The sequence below is a fragment of the Anguilla rostrata genome, chromosome 18 (genome assembly GCF_018555375.3).
Source record: "Anguilla rostrata isolate EN2019 chromosome 18, ASM1855537v3, whole genome shotgun sequence".
NCBI lineage: Eukaryota > Metazoa > Chordata > Actinopteri > Anguilliformes > Anguillidae > Anguilla > Anguilla rostrata.
Genome location: NC_057950.1, coordinates 591,302 through 618,212, shown reverse-complemented (window position 1 = coordinate 618,212; position 26,911 = coordinate 591,302). Strand labels below are relative to the sequence as shown.

The window sequence follows — 26,911 nt, the reverse complement described above, 5'->3', positions numbered from 1 at the left end:
AGTCTGAGGGTTGAGGCAAGTTTACGGCTGTGTTCAGCAGCTTAAAGAAAGGTTAGGACATTGGTTCTTTTTGTATTTTGGACACGCTAAAAATTTTCTATAGTAGCATGGGTACCTATGACCATTAAACGATATAGAGTATATGCATTTTTTTTTCACGGAAAACATTTTTTATGGCCTCAAACATATTATTTAGCATTTGTACTATTGAATTCACGATCTTGACTTAGTTTTTCAACAATTTTAAATGAGTAATCAGTTGTTTTCCAAAGTACCAATGGTTTCAATTAGGTTTTAGGGCTCAAATTAGGGTTAGGGTTAGGAAAACGGTAAGTCTGAGGGTTGAGGCAAGTTTACGGCTGTGTTCAGCAGGTTACAGAAAGGTTAGGACATTGGTTCTTTTTGTATTTTGGACACGCTAAAAATTTTCTATAGTAGCATGGGTACCTATGAACATAAAACGATTTTCATTAAATGACCTCTAACTTATTTTGCATTTGTATCATTGAATTCATGATCTTGACTTTCAATTTTAAGTGAGTTATCAGATGTTTTCAAAAGTACCTATGGTTTGAATTAGCCTTTAGGGTTCAGTGACACGCTGCGGCCATTTTGATGGTTTGCAACACTCGTGATGTAGCGCCGTACCGTTTTCGTGGATCTTTGAGTTTGGGGGGAATGGAGAACTGAGACCTGGAGAAGCCAGGCGAAGCTTGAGCTGGTGGAGTGTGCAGGTGTGGAAAACCTCGCTTTGACAGGAGAGTATCAGGTGAAATAAGCGCATTGCCTTCATTGCCTGTGGCCCTATTTGAGTTAATGCTGCCAGTTAACACGCAGGCAGCACTCTGGGGTTTATTTACTGGGTAAGATGTGAAAATGGCTGAGCTGGAAGAAGCTCAGAGCCGGTGGAAGTGACAGTGAAGAAAAGATTCAGCTTGGCAGCGAAACCCAGCCCAGGAGCGGGAGACCCGGGGGAATTAGGCTTCCTGAGTGGGGATTATAGAAAGCGACTGCGCTCTGAAAGGGTTTCTGCGCGCTGCGATCTCTGGGCCTTCCTCAGGCTCTGGGTGAAGACCCCACGCCCGTGTGCTGCAGCGGCCTCGCGGCCTCCATTTTATCTGGCTCCTGGCCGGCCTGCATTTGGCCGCTGTCTGCTGTCTTGCTTCATTTTGCGGCCAGACGGTGCTTTTAAGTGCCCGTACCTGATACCACCTGCTGCTCCATGGTTTTGTATTGTTCTCTGGTTCTTGTGCTGTTCTCTGGTTCATATACAGGTGTCCTATTTTGGGTGTGAAGCCCCCATTCTCAGTGCGAAGCGAGCGTAGCCCCTGTTCTCAGTGCGTAGCCCCCATGCTCAGTGCGTAGCCCCCATTCTCAGTGCGAAGCGAGCGTAGCCCCTGTTCTCAGTGCGTAGCCCCCATGCTCAGTGCGTAGCCCCTGTTCTCAGTGCGTAGCCCCTGTTCTCAGTGCGTAGCCCCTGTTCTCAGTGCGTAGCCCCTGTTCTCAGTGCGTAGCCCCCATGCTCAGTGCGTAGCCCCTGTTCTCAGTGCGTAGCCCCCATGCTCAGTGCGTAGCCCCTGTTCTCAGTGCGTAGCCCCCATGCTCAGTGCGTAGCCCCTGTTCTCAGTGCGTAGCCCCCATGCTCAGTGCGTAGCCCCTGTTCTCAGTGCGTAGCCCCATGCTCAGTGCGTAGCCCCTGTTCTCAGTGCGTAGCCCCCATGCTCAGTGCGTAGCCCCTGTTCTCAGTGCGTAGCCCCCATGCTCAGTGCGTAGCCCCTGTTCTCAGTGCGTAGCCCCCATGCTCAGTGCGTAGCCCCTGTTCTCAGTGCGTAGCCCCCATGCTCAGTGCGTAGCCCCTGTTCTCAGTGCGTAGCCCCCATGCTCAGTGCGTAGCCCCTGTTCTCAGTGCGTAGCCCCTGTTCTCAGTGCGTAGCCCCTGTTCTCAGTGCGTAGCCCCCATGCTCAGTGCGTAGCCCCTGTTCTCAGTGCGTAGCCCCTGTTCTCAGTGCGTAGCCCCTGTTCTCAGTGCGTAGCCCCCGTGCTCAGTGCGTATCCCCTGTTCTCAGTGCGTAGCCCCTGTTCTCAGTGCGTAGCCCCTGTTCTCAGTGCGTAGCCCCCGTGCTCAGTGCGTATCCCCTGTTCTCAGTGCGTAGCCCCTGTTCTCAGTGCGTAGCCCCTGTTCTCAGTGCGTTGCTGCTGTAGTCCGTGGCGATGAAACAGGAAACCGCCGGTGTATCCTTTTTCCCTTGGGGAGGCGCGGGCCACACGGAGGAGAAATAAAAAAGCGGGGTTATTTTTAGCGTCCCCAGAATGCTTTTTATCTCTGCAGGCCCTGTGCAGGTGCTGCTGTTCTTATTTTAGCTGCAGCGCTTTGCCCTAAATCAGTCAGTGATGCATTAACTAGGCCGTGGTACACATCTCTGTCCCCAGGGGGGTTCCTGGGTCTCTGGGATGCAGGCTTTACCTCGCTGCTCCGCGCGGGTTAGCCGTACGCTCTGCTCCGCGCTGTTTAGCCGTACGCTCTGCTCCGTGCGGGTTAGCCGTACGTTCTGCTCCGCGCGGGTTAGCCGCACGCTCTGCTCCGCGCGGGTTAGCCGCACGCTCTGCTCCGCGCGGGTTAGCCGCACGCTCTGCTCCGCGCGGGTTAGCCGCACGCTCTGCTCCGCGCGGGTTAGCCGCACGCTCTGCTCCGCGCGGGTTAGCCGTACACTCTGCTCTGCACGGGTTAGCCGTACGCTCTGCTCTGCGCAGTTTAGCCATACACTCTGCTCCGCGCAGGTTAGCCGTACGCTGCGTGGTTTAGCCGTACGCTCTGCTCCGCGCGGGTTAGCCATACGCTGCGTGGTTTAGCCATAAGCTCTGCTCCGCATGGTTTAGCCGTACGCTCTGCGCAGGTTAGCCGTACACTCTGCTCTGCACGGGTTAGCCGCACGCTCTGCTCCGCGCGGGTTAGCCGTACTCTCTGCTTCGCGCGGTTTAGCCGTACGCTCTGCGCGGGTTAGCCGTATGCTCTGCTCCGCGCGGGTTAGCCGTATGCTCTGCTCCACATGGGTTAGCCGTACGCTCTGCTCCGCGCGGGTTAGCCGTACGCTCTGCTCTGCGCGGGTTAGCCATACACTCTGCTCCGCGCAGGTTAGCCGTACGCTGCGTGGTTTAGCCGTACGCTCTGCTCCGCGCGGGTTAGCCATACGCTGCGTGGTTTAGCCATAAGCTCTGCTCCGCATGGTTTAGCCGTACGCTCTGCGCAGGTTAGCCGTACGCTCTGCTCTGCGCGGGTTAGCCGTACACTGCGTGGTTTAGCGGTAGCGCTCTGCTCCCCTCACCCCTCACTGATCCATTAACAGCTCACAAACGCGATGCCTCCGTACAGCTGTAACCATCTGCCCGCAGATGCAGTACTTCCGTTAATGCGCTCAGGATGGCAGCATTCTGACTGGTGTCAGTGCCAGGGACAGTGTCACGGCTCTGATGCTAAAAAGGTACCGTGGCGGAAGGGAAACATGCTGTAACAGCGATAGTAATGTGTACAGGGATGGCACGTGGGGAATTCATTCATCAAAGCTGTGCAGTTCACCCTCAGGTTGAATTGGAATCATGCAATGGTCATGTGACCATGGCAAGACAAACTGACAAAGATGTGACGTGGATGAGCTGACAGTGACTGCCATTTACCACTACACCACCTTAAGCCGCTTCAGTCCCGTTCGCTAAACCATCTAGTGCCTGTCACTCACATGCTGGTTAAGTATATGCATGGCCTCCTGTCTGCAGTAATGCTTAGCGGAACATTGCATGGTGGTTTTGTGGAGCCTCACGGGTTTGCGTCTAGTCACACTGTAAGAAAAGCAGAGCAGCACGTCTCACTTCTGGCACCTGTTTAGTCCACAAGCACCGGCCAGCCAGGGCTTTTACACGAGCTGCTCTCATAAAATCTTCCCCTCACACATCGTGCTTTCTTCAGTAGCTATGCATGTGCATATACACACACACACACACACACATACACACACATACACACACACACACACGCAAACACCCACACACACACACACACACACCAGTACTGTACTAGTACTGTCTCATATCCATGAGAAGTTGCAGACAAATGACACTTAAATTTTAATATTCCACTCAGCTCACAGAAAATACAGTGTGAGACAGATTTGATAGAAGAACTGGCGCTAAAAATGTTATATTGAGGCATTTTTCCATATAAGGGTGTCGTGATGCTTTTGAAGAACCAGTTCACTGAGCAGCACTAACTGCGGTTCAAAAGTAATCATCTGCCTGCCATTGCTGGTCCTGGATGCAAATATAAGCACCTGCTCACAAATGCATGGGGTGGATTACCTGCCATCTCTGCATCATAAATGAGCAAATGGTCACTCACTCAATGGTTACCAGCCGTGTGGGATTTTCATATAATTTAAGAAATTTTTATGGTGTTTTGAAACTGTAACCAAATCAAGAGCCAGTAAAGAAATGCACGTACATAAATTATGCATTCTGTAATTATTATTCGCTTCATTTATATTTATGTATGAATTTGTATTTATGTATTTTTTATGTATAAATAGATGTTTTTTTCACCTTTGCTCCACTGATAAGACAGATTTATTCATGCTGTGTGTCCTGTGGGGATTTTATTGGGACACTTTTTTATGATTTTTTTTACTCATTGACAGTATCGTTTAAAATACTGGGATAGCACATTGCGATTATCAACGTGTTCATAGTGAATGTGTGTTTTTCAAATGCTTCGTATCAGGCTACGGTTGGGTGGTATCAGTGAAGGCTGTTTTCTGAAATAGGGCTCTGTAGTTTAGTCAAAAATTGAGTCCTAATACTAGAGTACACTGTTGTAAAATGTGTGTCACAATATTGCATTTGCCATTATTTAATTCCATGTGATCGCAATACCAAGATATTTCTCTTGATATTTGGTAAGCACTGCCACTGGGAATTTGATTCAATTCAGTATTTTCAGTATGATGCAGTCAGTATTGTTGGCTAGGTATCCATCCTTCACTGGCCATTTCTATTTTTTTTTTTTAAATGAACCTGTAAAACACCTGCAAAATGTGCAGGCATTTGTGTCAGCTGTAGTGTTTAGGATTTCTCTTGAGAATGATATGAAGTCTGAGACTAATTTAGAAAGTTTTGTGAGATTTTCAGGGTCAGTTGTAATATGTTCACACCCAGTCTGTCCCTGTCTACTTGGCCATTAAATGAGACTACGCTAAAATAATAGCAGTTAATAATGAAGATAATAACAGCTCAGAGTGAATACTTTCGAGCTTTTGTGCAGCTGGTGGTTGTCGAGTGTGGATAGCTCTTCCCTTAGTGAGTGATGAGAATCCAGGTTGACCCAGAAGAAAACATCTAGGAAATGTGACTGACCTGAAGGAAGCATTGCTCTATATTAGACCTCCTAAGATAAAGTGTCCCTGATGCCACTGGGAGTCTAAGCTGTTCGGCTGGACGCCACAGAGCTGGTGATAAAGGAGGTGTAAGAAGCTGGGTGAGGCAGTGAGGACTGGGTGGGGCTATGGAAGCTGGGTGAGGCAGTGAGGACTGGGCTATGGAGCGAGGCGTGGATGGGTGGCTATGGAGCTGCTGAGGCAGTGAGGACTGGGTGGGGCTATGGAAGCTGGGTGAGGCAGTGAGGACTGGGTGGGGCTATGGAAGCTAGCCGAGGCAGTGAGGACTGGGTGGGGCTATGGAAGCTAGCCGAGGCAGTGAGGACTGGGTGGGGCTATGGAAGCTGAGCCGAGGCAGTGAGGACTGGGTGGGGCTATGGAAGCTGGGTGAGGCGTGAGACTGGGTGGGGCTATGGAAGCTGGGTGAGGCGGTGAGGACTGGGTGGGGCTATGGAAGCTGGGTGAGGCAGTGAGGACTGGGTGGGGCTATGGAAGCTGGGTGAGGCAGTGAGGACTGGGTGGGGCTATGGAAGCTGGGTGAGGCAGTGAGGACTGGGTGGGGCTATGGAAGCTGGGTGAGGCGGTGAGGACTGGGTGGGGCTATGGAAGCTGGGGGAGGCAGTGAGGACTGGGTGGGGCTATGTTCTGCTATGCGTGCGTGTTTCAAGCTCTCTCGTGTGATTGGTGGATGCAAAGTGACATTGAACCAAGTGTGAGGCAATTCATTGTGTTTGTTTGGTACACATAAGACAGCTGGTCAATTTTCCATGGCATTCAAAGATTTTTCCTTCAGTTGATGCAAATGTTGGCTGATTTGATATTCTTTATTTTCCTGTTACTCAGATCAGTATCGGCTGTTGGCCACAGGTGGCCCATGCACACACTGGAGGTGTTTTAAGAGGACCCGCCACCCAACCGCACACATTAACATATTACTTTCTGTGCCAAATGCACCTTGTTGTAAACTGTCAATGCCTAAATGGGTGAAACTTCCTCAAGTGTATGGGTCTAATGTAATCGAGGGTGTACCCCTCCTTTATGAATGTTTATTCATATAATTTATCATCATGCAAAAAATATTTTTCTGTTTTACCTGGCTCACCTGAAGTACTATAAAGGCATTTCTCATGAACATGATTTCTCACAGTTTCATGGATTGGCTTTCATTCTGAAGTAAATTGAATTACACCACCACCATTATTTGCTCAAGCAAATAATTATGTTCAGTGAATGGAATCCATTTACCTGCTCCAGCTGCGCTATTCCAGTGAGTTCCCCAAAGTGATCAGCAGATCTCATTTATTGATGGATGCTTTGTGGTAATAATGACAGTTTAACAACTCACTGTGTCAAAATTAAAATATATTCGGCTAAATTGAATAAGCCCTCCTTTGGGGTGTAACATATTCGCTGGCTCTCCTGTAGTACTGCGTGTGGCCTGTAGTGTGTGAAAAAGTTGCTGGTTCTCCTGTAGTACAGTGTGGCCTGTAGTGTGTAAAATAGTCGCTGGCTCTCCTGTAGTACTGTGTGGCCTGTAGTGTGTAAAATAGTCGCTGGCTCTCCTGTAGTACTGTGTGTGGCCTGTAGTGTGAGTTCATAAGACTGAATGTAGGTGCTTTAGTTATTGATCCTGGTTCAGGTTTAATTCAATATTGGACATTCAAAAATGGGGCTATAAAGAACAAAGGAGGAATTGTCTTTAGGCTTAAAACAACAACACAGTACTTTACATAACTGCTGTTCAACTGCTCCACCCCTCCACCGCTGTACTGAGAATCCGTTACGAGAATTGAGAATACCCTTGTTCTCAGACCAAGGTTCATTTTAATTTTATTAGACAATTTAAAAAAAATGTTTCCCTCATTTTCTGCTGTGTGTGACCTGCATTATGACACACTGCCATGTTTGCTGACCTGATGGATGTGAGCATGCCCAGACTGTATACAAAGAGCATACAAGCCCGTCTGATATTAATCTGATAGGGCTTTCTTCTGAGCTATAGTCAAATTTAGGCGTGGATTCAGTCAACATTTGTCCTTAATTTTTGACTTAAACTTTATTTAAATAATTTCATTACGCAGCAGCTGCGTCATGCTAAGCTGTCTTAAAATGTCTTGAGGAGCCCTGCAGTGTGAGCTGAAGGTGAGGACTGGCCCTGTAGCACAGAGAAGGCCAGATGGCTCATTAAAGCGCCGTCTCCGCCTGGCGGGGGTTTCATTACCTTTTATTTTTGTCTGGAACCTGAAACAAAAAAATAACGAGTTTACGAGCCTGTGCGTTAACTTTTTAAGGTGTTCAATAAACCACAAGGTAAAGCGCTATGGGCTTGTTTTTTTTCAAATTTTCAAACTGGAATATAAAAAATTTAACTATTATGTTTTTGATTTCACAGTCTCTTGAATATTCAGTAATATGGCCCATTATTTTGTTATACAGTGTTTTGCAACATCAATTTTTTGTGTGAAATAATTTGTTCGAAATGCTTTATTGTTTAAGTGAGACTAAACTAAAATGTAGAGTTCATGCGTTGTGACATTTTTAAATATGCATAGATTCACTTGATGCATAAAATAGCCGCATTTGAACTACTCCCACCGTCTATGGGGGAATGAAGCCGTCCATTTCTAATTGCACTCACGGTATATCACGAGCCATATTGGTACTACTGTACAAGCTGTGCAGCTTAACATCACCCTTAAATAATGTGCTTAACATCTCATTTCTGAGCAGAAGCCAGCTTTGCATCACAAGTAGCTTTTACCTCCTTTAGAATTCAGTCCATAACATTTCAAGCAAAAAAAATTTCATATTGTTTGAAAAACATTTTGTATTCTATGTGTGTGTTTCATTGTTTTAAATTGATCTGTGTGATTAATCGGAGGTAGTATTTCTCAGGCATGAATTTAAAGGTTCTTTAGTTCATTTTCTACGCATTTTCTACATTTCAGTCCAGTATTTGTGTATGACCATGGCATGCCATAATGTTAGTATTAGTGCGTATGGTGTGTTTTGTTAACAATGTCACATGACCCATTATGATGTCAATCATAGGTGGTCCAGCCTTTAAAAACTACTAAATGTAAAATGATGATGATAATGTAGCGCTATGAATGTGATGTGCTGTGCTTGCAAACTAAATGAAGCTTTTCTCCCTCAGCCCCATAGAATCCTGTCAGAACTTCTACAAGGACTTCACGCTACAGATCGACATGGCTTTCAACGTCTTCTTCCTGCTTTACTTTGGCCTGCGCGTAAGTGATACTCAAATGCGTTGTGTTGTGTGTGTTGTCACCATCGCAAACACAGCAAATGGTATTTTTATTTATGTATCTGGCATTATATTAGTGCGCTGCAGGTTGAGTTTAAATGTGTTTGCGTTCATTAATAGACTCCAGAATCCAGGGCTGTGACACAGGCCTTAGTTACTAAATCAGAGGCCCTGATTGCACCTCAAATTATGTGGCTGCTAAGTCTGAATCAGCGGCTGTATGAAGAACGTTTCTGAAGCCCTCAGAGCGGTGGGTTCTCAGGGCCTTGAGTGGACACTCAGAGCGGTGGGTTCTCAGGGCCTTGAGTGGACACTCAGAGCGGTGGGTTCTCAGGGCCTTGAGTGGACACTCAGAGCGGTGGGATACTCAGGGCCTTGAGTGGACACTCAGAGCGGTGGGTTCTCAGGGCCCTGAGTGGACACTCAGAGCGGTGGGTTCTCAGGGCCTTGAGTGGACACTCAGAGCGGTGGGTTCTCAGGGCCCTGAGTGGACACTCAGAGCGGTGGGTTCTCAGGGCCTTGAGTGGACACTCAGAGCGGTGGGTTCTCAGGGCCTTGAGTGGACACTCAGAGCGGTGGGTTCTCAGGGCCTTGAGTGGACACTCAGAGCGGTGGGTTCTCAGGGCCTTGAGTGGACACTCAGAGCGGTGGGTTCTCAGGGCCTTGAGTGGACACTCAGAGCGGTGGGTTCTCAGGGCCTTGAGTGGACACTCAGAGCGGTGGGTTCTCAGGGCCTGAGTGGACCATCTCAGGGCCCTGAGTGGACACTCAGAGCGGTGGGTTCTCAGGGCCTTGAGTGGACACTCAGAGCGGTGGGTTCTCAGGGCCCTGAGTGGACACTCAGACATCATGTTCCCCAGCAATGTCATTGCTGTTATTTATTATCTGACAGAGCCCACCAGCTCACAAAAACAGAGGGAAATAAATTAATCCTTTATCTGAGTTCTTCCTGTTTCCTGTACCCCTGTTAACTGTATTTTCCATTTTTCCATACCCCAAAATCAAATAACATTTACAAAGAGCAAAACTAATTATGGAAATAATTAGCATTTTATGATCCGTGATGCAATCCAGCTGGCCTGGAGTCAGTGTAAAGAGTGTGGTTGTACAGCAGAATTATTTCGTTTTAAATCATGCAATATGTGCACAATTCATACATAATATGCCATAAAATGTTTTTAAAAAATGAAATCGCACACAGTGTCTGCTCGGTGGTTCCCGCGCTGTTGTCTGCAGCGGTGCACGCAGCAGCCATGTCTGATTTAACTGGGTAAACATGTCTGATTTAACTGGGTAAATGTGTCTGATTTAACTGGGTAAACTTGTCTGAGTAAACATGTCTGATTTAACTGAGTAAACATGTCTGATTTAACTGAGTAAACATGTCTGATTTAACTGGGTAAACATGTCTGATTTAACTGAGTAAACATGTCTGATTTAACGGAGTAAACATGTCTGATTTAACTGAGTTAAATATGTCTGTTGTTTTCCCTTGCAGTTCATCGCAGCCAATGATAAGCTGTGGTTCTGGCTGGAGGTGAACTCTGTGGTGGACTTCTTCACGGTGCCGCCGGTGTTTGTGTCGGTGTATTTAAACAGGAGCTGGCTGGGTGAGTCCTGCTCCTCTTCCCATCGCTCCTGTGAGACAGATCCTGTGTGAGAGATCCTGTGAGAGAGATCCTATGAGAGCTCCTGAGTGAGAGAGATCCTGTGAGAGCTCCTGTGAGAGCTCCTGTGAGAGATCCTGTGAGAGAGAGAGATCCCGTGAGAGCTCCTGTGAGAGCTCCTGTGAGAGATCCTGAGTGAGAGAGATCCTGTGAGAGCTCCTGAGTGAGAGAGATCCTGTGAGAGCTCCTGAGTGAGAGAGATCCTGTGAGAGCTCCTGTGAGAGAGATCCTGTGAGAGCTCCTGAGTGAGAGAGATCCTGTGAGAGCTCCTGTGAGAGAGAGCTCCTGTGAGAGATCCTGTGAGAGCTCCTGTGAGAGATCCTGTGAGAGCTCCTGTGAGAGAGAGCTCCTGTGAGAGAGAGCTCCTGTGAGAGAGAGGGCTGCTGTGAGAGCGCTCATATCAGAGGCCCCTGAGCCTAAGGAACCGTCATCCAGACACACCATCGCCCCAAAGTTGAAGAGCAGTGTAAAGGGTGTCTGCAGCCTGCAGTCAGATGGAAGACACGCAATGCTGATGTAACAGAAGTACCTCCTGTCCAGTGTTATGAGTTCCTGCAAGCTGTTCATGCCACTTGAAAAGCTCTATATTACCACCTAGTGGTCAATCTGAACACTGCAGAAAATAAATCGGTAAATTTTTATCTTTATCTTGTCTTGATTTAAATGATATAATGTGATACGTAATAGTATATTTGCAACTTTTATATACTCAGTAATCTTTCATAGTTAATGGTAGAACTGTCATGTTTTGGGAGTTAGCTAATCATACGATTTATTTAATAATTTTAAATTCATGCGGACCTATTATTTATATTTATTCCAGGGAAATCAGATCTGTGCCAGTGTGTGCCAGTGTGGCAGTGTGTGCCAGTGTGTGGCAGTGTGCCAGTGTGTGCCACTGTGTGCCAGTGCCAGACCATTCGTAGTGTTTTGCCGAGCAGACTCGCCTTATCTAGGTGCTACTCGGAGAGCGTGCAGGGAGTGTCCATGGCGATGCAGGGCGTGTCCATGGCGATGCAGGGCATGTCCATGGCGATGCAGGGTGTGTCCATGGCGATGCAGGGCGTGTCCATGGCGACGCGGGGCGTGTCCATGGCGATGCAGGGCGTGTCCATGGCGACGCGGGGCGTGGTCTCGGGCTCGGTCGCGGGCGCTGGACTGTGGGAGATGCAGCGGCGCTGGTTGTGCTGACAGGATTAGCGGGTTTGCGCTGCGCTGCGCTCCCCGGACCGTGTGAATCGCTCCACGCTTGCTGCAGCTCAGACAGTAATGATTTCCAGTCGCTCTGAGTTCCTGTCAGACGGCCTGTCCTGCTAGCAAGGAGGGCGACCTGCACGCACGCAGCAGGGGGGGGAGGGGTTGGGCAGGCGGGGGGCAGGACGTCTGGCTGAGGCTGCCGCTGCCAGGAGGCTAATCATTACATTACATTACATTATAGGTTCTTAGCAGACGCTCTTATCCAGAGCGACTTACAACAAGTGCATTACAAAACTCAGAGACAAGTGCTTTACAACATTCCTGCAAGAGAGCTACAATAGGTATAACTTTGCTTAGGTATAAGTGTGAATTGTACACCCTAATTTTTTTTTTTTTTTAATCAAGTTCTAGATTTGACAAAAACTCTAACGACTCCCTGAAAGTGCTAGAAAATTTATGAAGGTAGCTTTTGTGCTACATACTTAGCATAACCTAGTAACAATAGCTTGACACAGCTGTTCTGTATGCTGAACGTACCCCGCTATATTAATGTACATGTTTCATTGTCAGCTATGGGTGAATCACATATGATCAGAACTACAAGTCCCAGACCTGGATGCTGTCCCTCTGCATGCAGCATGGGAAGTGCTCTGGGCTGAAGCCCTTTGCAGCCTCTGATGGTATTCATTCCGCTTGAGGCTCATTCTGCAGCCAATGGCAGCGCTGTGCTGCAGAACCAAGAGTGAGTCATGACTCCTGATCTCAAATTGGTTTAACTCAGTGGGCCACCCTTGGCTGTATCTGTAATGGCTAAAAACAGCTTTTTACAGTAACACTGTTAAAACTGTGCAGTGTGAGTAATATGCAGTGTCATGCTATCAGACACAGTCCCCCAGCCCAGCTGCAAAGTCACATTGCACAGTCCCCCAGCCCAGCTGAACAGTCACACTGTACAGTCCCCCAGCCCAGCTGCACAGTCCCCCAGCCCAGTTGCACAGCCCCCCAGCCCAGTTACACAGTCACTGCACACTGCACAAGGATTTTAAGTACAATACAAATTTCAGTTCTTCATGATTATTGACATGAAAACATTATAGGTCACACATACAGTGTAGTGGGTAAGAGAAACCATTTTTTAAATGAAATATTCATTGTAATTTTAACTGCACATTTGGAAATGAGGACGTTTACTGACAGGGATGTACTCTGCTGGATTATATGTGGAGGGAAGGAATGTGAATTTTTATACTAGCCTTTTATACTGTCTCTTGTGCCAAAAAGTCTCAATGTTATGCTGCCATCTGGTGGTTAATTTAGTGTAGTTCTTGATAAAATCAGTTAATTAAATAACCTTTGTAACTTTGGTGAGGAGCATGAAGCCATTACCGTTCTCATTATCCATTCTCTGCCGTACATAAAAATGACATTTTGTTTTACAAATCAGCCATGTGCTCAGGAACAGGACCATTATTAAATTTTCATTAAATCCATTTATACTGCCGGATATTAATGAGTCGTTTGAGGTTAAGTACCGCGCTGTAGGGACTAGCGGTAGTGACCTCGCTGTGACCCCTTTGAGCTGCAGGCCCCGTTCCCCAAGGAACCGCTCCATGCTCAGAAACACGGCTGTCATTAGCATGACCCCCTCCAGCAGGGCTACAGCATCAACATTAGCTTTATTAGCAGAGCGCTCTGGTGTCTTTCCCTCAGGAGTATAACTGTATTCCAAAAATAGGCATGACCCAATACGCTATTAATAGATTTACGAATGAAAAATTATCTTCCATTTCGTAAAAATCTACTGCTAGACAAGCTTCCTAAGTTAAACTTTTTTTTTGGTGTCACATTGTTACTTGACTTGATGTGATGGAAATTAGTCAGCTGTATTTTTGTATAACATGTCTGACAAGATTTTTGTGTTCAATAAATTAAAGACCAAATCCCGTTTTTCTTTCTGCACTTGGAGATATCAATGACATCCAGATAATTTTAATAGAGATAGTGTTCAATACGTTACACTCCTTAAATAACCTCCTTAATAACCGATGGTTTCATTCCTGTCGTTTCCACTAGAGGGCACTGTTATTTAAAATTACATAATCAAGGCTCTAATAAGTTTCGCACACTGGTTGATCAAAAGCTACAACATTAAGGCCCTTCTGGTTTTCACCCTAAAGTAAAGTGAAAATCAGTTTAATCTAGTTTTCTCTTTTTAAAAATCCAGGTGTGTTCAAACCAACAATGCTGGATCTTAATTATATGCTACCTTGCAATTGTAATGTAATGGTATATCTAAATACACATATTCTTATTGTACTAGTATCTGTTGTATGTGTTGGTATCTGTGCAGAACTTTTAAATAATTTTCATTTTCTCATTTTGACCTTTATCAACTACCCTGGCATTGCCTCCTGTAAATCACATACATTTGTGACACAGTGTTCATCCTGTGACTCCTGTAATCTGTCAATCATGCCCTGTTCCCTCCACCCAGTGCACATGCTTAAAAAACAGGGGTGAAAACGCCGGCCTTTGTGTCATGCCGACTCTAAATAGACCCCAGAGCAGAGAGTAATGTGTGTCATAAAGCCGGTGTGTATTTAGCCGGTAAATGAAGCTCATAGATGAAGCCGTCGCTGTGTCCTCATCCCTGCAGATCTGATGGCTTTTAACCGCTGGAGTCTGTGCAGATTAACTCAGACTGCAGCCCCATTATCCCTCTTTAAAGAAAAACATGGGCTTGCTGATCGAGGAAAGAGGTACAGTCAAAGGGGCATGCGACCCCGTCACACATCCTGAACACAGTACTGGTGCTCAGTGAACTGGCTGTGTTAGACAGCTATGGGGCTGTGAGTCTCAGCACAGTGAATTGATATGGTATGGTAATGTACATACAGCTAGCTTTATCGATGAGGATTGAAATACTTTTTGTAATCGTATTTAGGAACATATGCCCGGTTTTCCACACATTTTTATTCCATCTTAAGCCAGGCCCATCATAGTGCTTACCTTGACTGTGACACTGAGGAGGCTCTTATGTACTTCAGTTTGGAGGTGGCACAGAGGTTTTACTATATCTCAGTCATTTTTACCATTGCAGTGGTAGTTATTGGAGTCTGTAATATATTTCCATGGATTTTAGCAGTAATTATTGTTGCCAGATATAATGCATTTTGGAGCGAACAGGACTAGTGAGCTCTCTTTATTCACAGGCAGAAATACTTGCACATCACCTGTGATTAATTTGAGATTATTATTTTCCCCTCTTTTTTTCCAATCCCACCTAAAAAAAAGAGTAAATCCCAGGGAGAGGTCTGTGATTACAAAAAGCATTCTGCCAATAAAACCTTAAACAGAGCATTACTGGTGCTTAAAATACCACATGAGCTGTTTTCTGGCAGCAGGACAAATTTGAGAAAGTAAAGGCAATGCGTTTGGATTTGTCTGGTCAGAAATAGTTTGGAAACAACAACGCATCCTGTGGTAGCAGTTGAAATGCGACGCGCGGGATGTTCGGTCTTTTCCCGTTGGGCAATTTCCAAAGGAGCTTACGGTGTAATATCCTGATGGCCGAGCACTTTGGAGCCGCAGTACGTGCTTGATCGCCACCGGGAATGCATGCGATTCTGTGTTAAAGCCCGCCGCCAAGTTTGCTGTCTTCCGGTCGCCCTCTCTTGTGCCCGCTTGCGTATGAGGTAAACACACCTGCGCGTGCAATGTGCGCTTAGATTATTTTATTATCCTGATAAACCCGTTGCCGTAGTGAAAAGCATTTCAGACCGTTACGATCCCGTCTTCGATCCAGTCAAGCGCTTTCTCCACGCTGGAAAGACCGATCCGAGAACTGAGCGTGCTCTTACTGCCAGTCATGATCCCGAGCAAGATTTTGGTTTACCGACGGCCTAACGGCAGCACGCGGACACAGGCCGTGCAGAGCACCAGGAGGCGCAAAAAATCCTGCGCAGACTTGTTCCATAACGGGTACCGGGTGAAGTTTGGTCACGGACTGGCTGCCGAGAAGGAAGACCGAGACAACCTGCGCGTTTCCGTCGCATCCTGTCTCCAGTTCCTCGCTAACTGGGGTAAGGCTGGGGGCAGATAGCAGCACAACGATGTACCCAAATGACGGGCTAGGAAATAACAAACAAACAAAAAACATTCCAGGGTAAAGACCATACTTTATAGTAGCATTGGTGCTTGTGTTTGATTTTGGTACCAGGATATACCTTATTTAAGGTGTAATGGTTCTTCAATCGGGTATATCAATATGAGAATTTTTGAACTTTGCAGCCAGTTCTGTGTTTAAGTGAACTGACGGTTTGGCGCTTAGATGATGTAACGACAGAATCTAATATGAAGAAAATGTGCCTAATTGCATTTGAGCACCGGAAAAAAAAAACGGCTAATCGTCAGTGTAAAACATTATATACAGTCTGATGTGCTATGCCTTCTGTTTCAATGAAGATTAGTTATGCTAGCATGTTCTTTCAAATGGAATAATAATAATAATAATAATATAGTAATCGAGGTGAAGCTGTTTGTGCTGCACTGGGTAAATGAGAGACAGGACTGTGTTATTTGAGCAGCTGTGCAGCTGGCTTTGTCCGTGCAGCAGATGTGGCAGGTGTGGCAGTGGCGGTAATCTCTTCCTGGAGAAAGTTTGCAACCAATCAGAGGCCTGACTGTCACACCTACTGCTGGGAGCAGTTTTGTGCTGAACATCAAAATGGATGCTCTGTCTCCATGTCTGTGTTTAGCAATGAGATAACATTAGGTTTGTGTACTATACAACTTCCCGTAGAAAATGCCCTTAACAGCAAAAGCAGTGCAAGTGTTCACCTAGCCTGATTTCTTTTCAGTGTAATTGATTTAATTAGTTTTAAGAACTACTTTCCTTTTATTAATAGTTTGACCGCTCTGTCTTATCTTAAAATATATGTTTTATGTAACATTTTGGTTAACCACATAACCAGGTAGCAGATTTCTAAACTTGTTCTGACTAAACTTATGCTCTCTGTATCACTCTAAATTGTCCTACTCAAATAGTTCAAAGATCAGTTTCTTCATACAGCATCAGTTGTGTGCATATTCATCTGAAGGTTGGAATGCTGAAAGAGATTCAAATGTGGAATGGTGGTTGTTTTTTTTTATGTTGTAATGTGAAGACAAAAAACTAATTTCCACCTAATGAGAACAATATAGTATATAGTTTAAAGTCATTAATTTACATCACTTAAAAATAGCAAAAGGCTGCAGAATATTGGATACTTATTTGAATGCTTTCTGTACTGCATGTCCATGATAAGCTAGAGGTGTGTTCTCAAACACCATAAACACGCTAGAGGCGTGTTCTCAAACACCATAAACACGGTAGAGGCGTGTTCTCAAACACCATAAACACGCTAGAGGCGTGTTCTCAAACACCATAAACACGCTAGAGGCGTGTTCTCAAACACCATAAACACGGTAGAGGCGTGTTCTTAAACGCCATAAACACGCTAGAGGCGTGTTCTCGGACACCGTAAACACGCTAGAGGCTTGTTCTCGGACACCGTAAACACGGTAGAGGCGTGTTCTCAAACACCATAAACACGCTAGAGGCTTGTTCTCGGACACAGTAAACACGGTAGAGGCGTGTTCTCAAACACCATAAACACGGTAGAGGAGTGTTCTCGGACACCGTAAACACGCTAGAGGCGTGTTGGTCCTGGTGCTACACGCTGTAGGCCTGTGAATGAGCGCCTCGCACAGGCTCATTAAATTTTAACGATTGGAAGTGTTTACATTCTCCTCAAATTTCTCAGGGTGATTATAGTTGTAGTTTTGCAGCTGCAGAGTCTGCAGCTCTTCAGAAATCCTGGAGCCTCTCTAATCTTGGATTTAATCAGGCTCTGCCATTTCCAAATAGGCCGTTGCTCCATGTCTAATATCTATTTGGAGATGGGATTTTACTCTAATCTTTATGGCTGTGATGTTGATTTGTTTTTGAGTGCTTTTTTTGGATAGAGATTTTGTTCCCCAGATTAAAAATGGAATTGAATGATATTTTGATTTTTCTCTTGCAGGTCTGAGGTTCCTAAGAGCTTTAAGGTTGATACAGTTCTCAGAAATTTTACAATTTTTGAATATCTTAAAAACAAGGTAAGTTCACAGTTGATACTGTGGCATATGCATGAAAATTTCCTTATGAAGATATGCTACATTCGGAAAACAAAAGATATTTTTTACTTTAGATTTAGTGATTCAAAATGATGAATTATGTATTCGTTTATTCTGTTCCTCAATTATTTGTGTTGTAAAAATTTGGTAAGAATAAATGTACACAGGTATAGGTACAACTGAATTTAGACCAAATTAGCAAGCAGCTCAGTGCTTGCTTTTTTCCCCAATACATGTCATCTTTATTAATTGTTTGGACATTTAGGACAAGTATCATTATTGGGTTTTTATTTTAAGAGTTAACTTTGCCCTGGAAGAATATCATGCATGTGCATAAACATAAACCTTGCTTAGTTTAAATGGAAAAAGTTAAAAAGCATGGGATGAATTCTTTAGCCATGTTTCTGTTGGCAGGTACAGCTCTGGCTCTTTGTGCCAAAATGAGCTTTTCATATTCACTTTGGCATTAATGAAGCAACTTACTTGCGCATCCAAACTCCAAAGTGGGATTTTAAAATAAACACCCTTCTAACACCATTCACAAGTCTCCAAATACAGTGCATCAAAAAGCATTATTGGCGTATTGAAGCATTTTAACAGGACACTAATAACGACATTGCTAATTATTAATACCTCTTCTCATAGTTTTGTTGTGCTGCGTTAAGTTTTTTTTCCCCATTTGTAATGACTTGTTCATTGGGTCGTCATGAATTCACATGAAGGAATTTCTCAATAACTGGCCTGTTCATTCATTGATAACAGTTTATTTTTCTAAAATAAGTCACTGCAATACACATTCACACATCATTGGAGAGTTGGGCTCTGGATATACCAATAATAAGCATGGAAGTGCAGTCTGTCATGTTGGTAATATTTTAGGGCCTTCTGAAAATAAACAGTGAAGTGTGCTGAAACTCAAGCAGATGGAAAAACACTCCATATTTTTGCCAGGTCACGATAGTGTTCCGTGTTGGATTTATTAGATTAAAAGTTGATGAATAAAATGTGTTGTATTTTGTTTCCAACAGCAACTCCATCAAGCTGACGTGTCATATCACATGTCGTGGTTCATTCATTGTACTAGCACAACTCACTACAATACACTCGAATTGACAAATCTAGTACACTACATTCATCAATTGCCAGCTAAAGGAACCACACCTCATGTGTATCCATGCTAAAGGTTAACACTAACTATAATCATGTTACATGAAAGGCTAACACTACAAATACACTCTAAATGTGTATCCAAGCTAAAGGCTAACACTACAAATATTATAAATACACTCCCATGTGTACCAATGCTAAAGGCTAACACTACAAATGCGCTCTAAATGTGTGTCCAAGCTAAAGGCTAACACTACAAATACACTCAAAATGTGTATCCATGCTAAAGGCTAACACTATAAATACACTCCAAATGTGTATCCATGCTAAAGGCTAACACTACAAGTACACTCTAAATGTGTATCCATGGTAAAGGCTAACACTATAAAAACACTCCAAATGTGTAGCCATGCTAAAGGCTAATACTACAAATACACTCCTAATGTGTATCCAAGCTAAAGGCTAGCACTTCAAATACACTCCAAATGTGTACCAGTGCTAAAGGCTAACACTACAAAAAAACTCCAGATATGTACATAAACACTCACAAAGACACACACAGTTTAACTTGTTGAATTAACTTCACTAGTTTACCACTAGATGGCAGCATGACCATTGCATCAGAAATAGAAAACATTTCTTTCTGGTCTTCTGTGCAGTTTAGACTGCCACTGACAAACCAGGAGTTATATTTGCATTGCCTGTTAATAATTATTATTTCTATTTCTAGTACAGTTTTGCATGCCCTGGCTTCAGGAAACTGCAGCTGTGCATTTTGGTTTATAAAGTCTTAAAGACAGATTGATAACGTGTTCTAGACCGTTTGGATTCCATGTGGCATTATGCCCGTTACATGTACTCCCTCGGTCTGCGTTTCAGGTGGAAAACTCAGGGGACCCTTGGGAAAACTTCCAGAATTCCCAATCACTTTCCTATTGGGAGTGTGTGTACTTACTAATGGTCACTATGTCCACTGTGGGATACGGAGATGTCTATGCAAGAACTACCCTGGGGCGCCTGTTCATGGTGTTCTTCATCCTCGGTGGTTTGGTAAAAATCAATGTTCTGTCCAGTACCCTCCCCCACCCCCCAACCCCCCACCCTACATGCTAGTGCTCACCTCTATTTTCATTCTACCCTCACACCCCAAGTCCCACTCACTGCAGTAAGCGCTGCCAATGATACTCTTTCGATATGACTCCTCTCACCTCACTATCTATGTCTAGCAGTAGCATACTTGAGTTGTTTCTTCATGTCTTTTTACCATCATGGACGATATTTAACTGTCCTGTTATTTCTGATGTAGGTGTATTATTTATTGATGTTTCTAGTGGAATATTTTCAAACTTGACTGTAGATCGCATAAGACATAAAGTACAGTATGTCGTGATTCATGAAATATCAGATATTAATGTGAGACTGACGACTTGTTATACAGTTTAATAATACTGTTGCTGTTTCTTTTTTTAAGCAGTGTGTGGTTTCAGGAGCACCCCCCCCCCCCCCCCCCCAAAAAAAACCTTTCCCAAATTACAACAAACACAGTGGCAGGCCGACAGGCCATAGGGCTGCCTGACGGTCACCATAGCAACCAGCAGCCATGCCACACCCAATTAACTTAATATCAGAAAAATAAAAAAATTTGAACAGTTTAAAATTTGAAACAGCTATGGTTTGATGGATAGATTCCATTGAAACGTCTCTCAAATGTTCCGGAACTTGGTCTGGCTTTTTGGTATGCATTTCTTTTTGTCTGCCACTTAATTATTAATTTTAGGGTTAATGTGAACTGTCAACAGAAATCAACCTTTCCTTTTTATAGAATAAAGTACCATGTACACCGATAGCAATAGCTGTCCTTTCTGCTTAGGATTCTGTAGTGAGTGAGAAGGTTTTGAGTTTTACCATGCAGTCACTCCGGAGGTCACACGTAGCTTTTTGGAATGCGGGGCTGTGAAGTTTGCAGAATGCATGCAGCTCGTTGTATGGCCGTCCTGACGAGTCTGAATGCGTTTCACAGCTGTGTGTCATCAGGCAGCTCTATGTACATCAGCCCGCCACATCATCAGTGTTTGTTGGACGAAACATGGCACAAAGGTTTTATTATTTTTTTTGATCATTTCATCGTTGTGGAACGACGAACCTGCAACCTTAAAAACTGGGGCATTTTTCTGGACCGAATATTTTTTGCTTTGGCTTATTTTTTCAAAATAGTGCTCCGATAACATTATTGGCTGCATTTTTAATTGAGATTCTGGCTTTGGACAACCTGAACAAACTGCTCTATGACTCCTCTTATCGCCCCAGTTTTTTTTTGCATTTCAAGACGCATGCAGACTTTTTTTTTTCTCCTCCGGACAGATCTAACGGATTTGCTTCCTCAGATCGAGGTGTGCGCCGCCCCTCCAGGTGTCCGGGCTCGTGTTCAGTCTTCTCTCTGTCTCTATCTCCTTAGGCCATGTTTGCCAGCTACGTCCCTGAAATCATAGAGTTAATAGGAAACCGCAAGAAATATGGCGGGTCCTATAGCGCGGTAAACGGACGAAAGTAAGTACCCCGGCCGGCCCGCCCCCCGGCTGGCCCCACCCCCCCACGCCGCACGCCGCCCTCTGCATGCCCTCTCTCTCTCTCTCTTCTTCACGCATGTAGGCCATGTTCGCTCGCTACGTCCCAGAAATCGCCGCTCTCATCCTTAATCGGAGGAAGTATGGCGGGGGTTATAACTCCACCCGAGGCAGGAAGTAAGTCAGAAACGGACGAGGTGTGGTTGTGTCACTCCGCCCTTTTAAACAGGGGGTGGGGGGGGGTTGGTGCCGTAGTGACCAGAGACCTCGGCCCTGTAAGACATGCATGGCGTGCTGTTGCTGCTTGTGTGTCTCAGTGGATTTTGCTGTCTATACCGTCCCCACCGTCCTAGTTTGTACTGTCCCCACCCCCCAGTCTGTACCCCTGCCCCCCCGTACCACCCCCCCCCCCCGTGTCCCTGCTTCCGGTTCCCCGCTGAAGCTCTCATGGCTGCCCTCCTCTCTATGCAGTGTCAGATGTGTTTATTTATGTTCACATTGACTCCTGAAGGCCCATCGTAATGTCTGCCCTTCTCTGTAGAGCATGTCATTACTGCGTATATCTGTCACTCACAGGTAGCCATGAAAACTGTTCTAAACGCCCACACAGAGCAGGTTTATATTTTACAGCCCAAAAAAAGCAAAAAGACATTCCAAAAATTCCATAATTGCCTGCTAAGTGTATGCTGGTCTGCTAAGTGTACGCTGGTCTGCTAAGTGTACGCTGGTCTGACTGATTCTGTGAAGCTTCTTTTCTCTCTTGCATGGTCATTGTGGCCTTCGCAGTCAGCTGGACCAGCTTTTTCTGTCTGTATAATCTCTTGCCTGTTCTCTCTCTCTGTGTTGATGTCTGGTGGCTTTTTCATGGTCATGTATTTGCCCTGAGAAAAGCCACTGTGTTGTCCACCGCTGCTTGTCCGTGTCCCAGTCACGGAGCTGGTCTTCAGTCAGTGTCCCAGTCACGGAGCTGGCCTTCAGTCCGTGTCCCAGTCATGGAGCTGGTCTTCAGTCCGTGTCCCAGTCACGGAGCTGGTCTTCAGTCCGTGTCCCAGTCACGGAGCTGGTCTTCAGTCAGTGTCCCAGTCACGGAGCTGGCCTTCAGTCCATGTCCCAGTCACGGAGCTGGCCTTCAGTCAGTGTCCCAGTCACGGAGCTGGCCTTCAGTCCGTGTCCCAGTCACGGAGCTGGTCTTCAGTCCCTGTCCCAGTCACGGAGCTGGCCTTCAGTCCGTGTCCCAGTCACGGAGCTGGTCTTCAGTCCGTGTCCCAGTCACGGAGCTGGTCTTCAGTCCGTGTCCCAGTCACGGAGCTGGTCTGCAGTCCGTGTCCCAGTCATGGAGCTGGTCTGCAGTCCGTGTCCCAGTCACGGAGCTGGTCTTCAGTCCGTGTCCCAGTCACGGAGCTGGTCTTCAGTCCGTGTCCCAGTCACAGAGCTGCTCTTGACAGCAGTTGGCTTGCTCTTCCCCCGGCCTGTGCCTTATTTGTCCTCTTTGTGTTGCCGTAGTTGGCTTTGCTGGCTATGCTTTCCCCGTAGCATTTATGAGGCTGTTGCGGACTCAGCCCGTGACCTGGCTGTACCTCGGCTTCTCGTCAGAGCAGAGATTTCCCTGAGATTTCCCCACTCACACGCGCCTCGTTTGGTTTTAATTTAAAAAGACAGTCTCTCTCCCAGACAGCTTGGGAGGAGGCGTTTGATCACGTAGAGTTTTCAGCAGGGCATGAAAATGGCACAACTCCCACCCCCCCAGTCCCCCCTCCCCCCAAATAAAAAGCCATTAGTGCCCTTTCGTTTGATGCTGTTTTCCCTGTCAGTGAAACAAGATTGATGAAATGTTATGCTTGGCATTGATTCTGAGTGTGGATTTACTGCGCGGTGTTGAGAGAATGGCCTGTCAGAACCACTGAGTCTCTCTCTCTCTCTGCTCAGGCATGCATATGGTTATAATTAGCGGTGAACAGCCCTACATTCACCAGTCAAGCTTAAATACCAGCAGCAAGCTTTGTATTAATATGTAAACATATACACAAGTGTGTGTGTGTCTGTGTGCATGCATATCATATATATATATATACACAGACACACATGCACAGAGAGAGAGAGACAAACTATTTTTCTCCATCAAGGTGGTCAAACCCGCAGAATGTCCCATTGTTTTCTTGAAAAGCCTTGCGTTATTAGAATCTGCAAATTATGTGCTCAAAAGATCAGCAAATTATGGGCTAGCATAGTGAGATCATTCCAACATGAAGGCAAAGGGAGTAGAGTGGTGATACGGTTGTGGTGTTGTAGCCGTTGATGATGCTGGACTGCAGTGTTTTAGCTGCTTTTTTAGACTGTAGCGCATGCATGCTTCCGAACGCTTGCTCGCAGCCTCCCTGCTCTGCAGTCCTGTGTTGTGTGTAGTGTTGCTCGATGCTGTGATTGCTCATGTCGTTGAAGCATACTGTATTCTTCACAGTATGCTTTCTTTAGCGTTAAGTGTCCGAGCTGCATTATGGGATATGCGCCGGACTTTCCGAGCTGCATTATGGGATATGCGCAGGACTTTCCGAGCTGCATTATGGAATATGCGCAGGAATTTTTCTGATGGCACTGAAGGGGGAATCACACCACACAACGTCAGCTTTTGGCTGGATTTGCATGTTGACAGAATTTGGCTAATTTCATATGATTTGGAAAAGGAAGCCGAACTTCACAACCGAGAAGTGATGTAATTTCTTTTTTTTTTAAACCTGCGCATAAGATAAATGCAATCAGGCTAATATGTGTCATTAAAGTTCTATGTGATTTTTGTTTTGAGGACGTGAGAAGACCTGTGTCTGTTTGGTTGGGGTGAGCCGACTTCAAAGTGCTACCGTTGCTAATATTTCTTCTTTTTTTGGCAAAGACTGGAATCTGTCCCAGGGCTTATGGAAATCTCTGAGAGAAGGGCCTGGATAGAGCACACTTTGTTCTTGTTTCAGTCTGAAACTGTTGATATAATCGTAGGATATAATCGTAGGATATATGCCACTTTTCAAGGTTATAACCCCCATCGTGTCAGTTTATACTTTTATGAAAGAAAAATTAACGGTTTGGATAGTCTGATATTTCCAAATTAAAACATTGGATCCTTCCAGGGGGAGGGAGAAAAATAAAAAAAAGATGTACTGGACATTTGAGACCAATAAGAGAGCACATTTATTTAAGCATTTATCTTAAATCAGAGCATGTTCTCAAATCAGATTATGGGTATATTCTGTATGTACACATTTGTTTGGAGGTGGTTTCTCTTGAAATTGTACAAAAAGTACACACAAACGGGGATAATTTCCATTGGTCTGTCTTTTGCTCACGTCTTTTAGAACAGATCAAAGCTGTGCTTGCTGTATGTTTGATTTACATGTCACTCGAAGTACTTTGATCATGTTAATAATCACTGGTTTGAGAATGGGCAGTGGAACATTACACAGGCAGGGTTTGAGAATGGGCAGTGGAACATTACACAGGCAGGGTTTGAGAATGGGCAGTGGAACATTACACAGGCGGGGGTTGAGAATGGGCAGTGGAACATTACACAGGCGGGTTGAATGGGCAGGGACATTACGGCAGGGTTTGAGAATGGGCAGGGAACATTACACAGGCAGGGTTTGAGAATGGGCAGTGGAACATTACACAGGCAGGGTTTGAGAATGGGCAGTGGAACATTACACAGGCAGGGGTTGAGAATGGGCAGTGGAACATTACACAGGCAGGGTTTGAGAATGGGCAGTGGAACATTACACAGGCAGGGTTTGAGAATGGACAGTGGAACATTACACAGGCAGGGTTTGAGAATGGACAGTGGAACATTACACAGGCAGGGTTTGAGAATGGGCAGTGGAACATTACACAGGCAGGGTTTGAGAATGGGCAGTGGAACATTACACAGGCAGGGTTTGAGAATGGGCAGTGGAACATTACACAGGCAGGGTTTGAGAATGGGCAGTGGAACATTACACAGGCAGGGGTTGAGAATGGGCAGTGGAACATTACACAGGCAGGGTTTGAGAATGGGCAGTGGAACATTACACAGGCATGGAAGTGGAATGACTAGGCAGCTGCTGACCCAAGCGCTTTTCGCGGATGAGCAGTGTGATGCTGTTCTGTCGTGACTTGTGCTTTCTTTAAGGGTAAGCATATTTTTATTGTCTTGTTATGTTACTCTCTTAAGAATAGGCTTCTCTGTTTACAGGCACATTGTGGTCTGTGGTCATATAACGCTCGAAAGTGTATCCAACTTCCTGAAAGACTTCCTCCACAAGGACAGGGATGATGTCAATGTAGAAATTGTTTTTCTCCATAAGTAAGTAACACATTCACTGTGTACAAGTTCAAATGTTGGAAACAAAGTGGATTCCTTTTTTTAAGTAATAATAAAAAGAGGTGAACTGATTGTCTACATTACGTAACGTATTAGTAGGCTAAGCCCCATTAATAAAGACTTATGCCAACTGGTATCTCACCATCCATATCCTAAGTCATTTTTTTAGATGCATGATGACATAGCATACACTACATGATCAAAAGTATCCGGACACCCCATTGTCTGGGGCTGTTTTTCATGGTTTTGGCTACGCCCCTTCGTTCCTTAGTCGATTCTGTGCTTCCCAAACAGTTTGGGGAAGGCCTTTTTCTGTTTCAACATGACAATCCTCCCAGGCACATGGCGAGGTCCATATAGAAATGGTTTTGTGGATAACCGTGTGGAAGAACTTGACAGACCTGCACATATGCTCCAACAACTAATATAAAGCCTTCCCTGAAGAGTGGAGCTTGTTACAGCAGCAAAGGGTGGACAAACTACATATCAATTCCCAATATTTTGGATGAGATGTTGGGTGTCAGGTGTCCACATACTTTTGGCCATGTAGTGTGCCTTATGATAGTCAATGATGGTTGGCATACTTGTTTATTAATTATTATGAAATTCTTATGAATGTCTCATGTAGTTAATGTAGATTTTATAGTTATTGTAAAGCAGTATTCACTGAACTTAAGACTCTTTAATGTCCTCTGTTCTTATTAGCAATAGTTTTTATATCAGAGATCTAGAGTCCAAATCAGAAGCAGCCTGAAAGTATAGTCTGTCTGAACTAATGTACTTATAAGACCTGTAATAACTCCCTGTTTTTTCTGCTGCAGTATCTGTAGTAACTCTGTTCTTTCTGCTGCAGTATCTGTAGTAACCCTCTGTTCTTTCTGCTGCAGTATTTCCCCTAATCTTGAGCTGGAAGCCTTATTTAAGCGCCACTTCACTCAGGTGGAGTTTTACCAGGGATCTGTTCTCAATCCGCACGATCTTGCCAGAGTGAAGGTAACCAGCTTTATGTCCTCTTCATGCACCACATTAAACATTACACAGCTATTAAAGATACAGTTAAAGCTGTTTATGAAGAGTCTCACAAATGAGCCTCATAAGGCCTCATAAGGACATCTTAAAGGAGTACCATGGTGGTTGAACGTGACACTTCCCAGTTGTCTTCAGGCAACAACAAAACAAATGTGCAT

The 26,911-nt window shown here is 45.1% G+C and overlaps 1 protein-coding gene across 1 annotated transcript in view; it reads left to right on the top strand.

Moving 5' to 3' along the window:
- Positions 1–26,911, top strand: part of kcnma1a (potassium large conductance calcium-activated channel, subfamily M, alpha member 1a) — a 175,964-nt gene that overhangs the window by 88,333 nt on the left and 60,720 nt on the right. The window contains exons 4-11 of the mRNA XM_064318108.1: positions 8,578–8,671; positions 10,187–10,298; positions 17,618–17,693; positions 18,740–18,757; positions 19,607–19,868; positions 21,274–21,365; positions 25,596–25,706; positions 26,612–26,717. Coding sequence (XP_064174178.1) covers positions 8,578–8,671; positions 10,187–10,298; positions 17,618–17,693; positions 18,740–18,757; positions 19,607–19,868; positions 21,274–21,365; positions 25,596–25,706; positions 26,612–26,717 — 871 coding nt within the window. The remainder of the gene's footprint in view (positions 1–8,577; positions 8,672–10,186; positions 10,299–17,617; positions 17,694–18,739; positions 18,758–19,606; positions 19,869–21,273; positions 21,366–25,595; positions 25,707–26,611; positions 26,718–26,911) is intronic.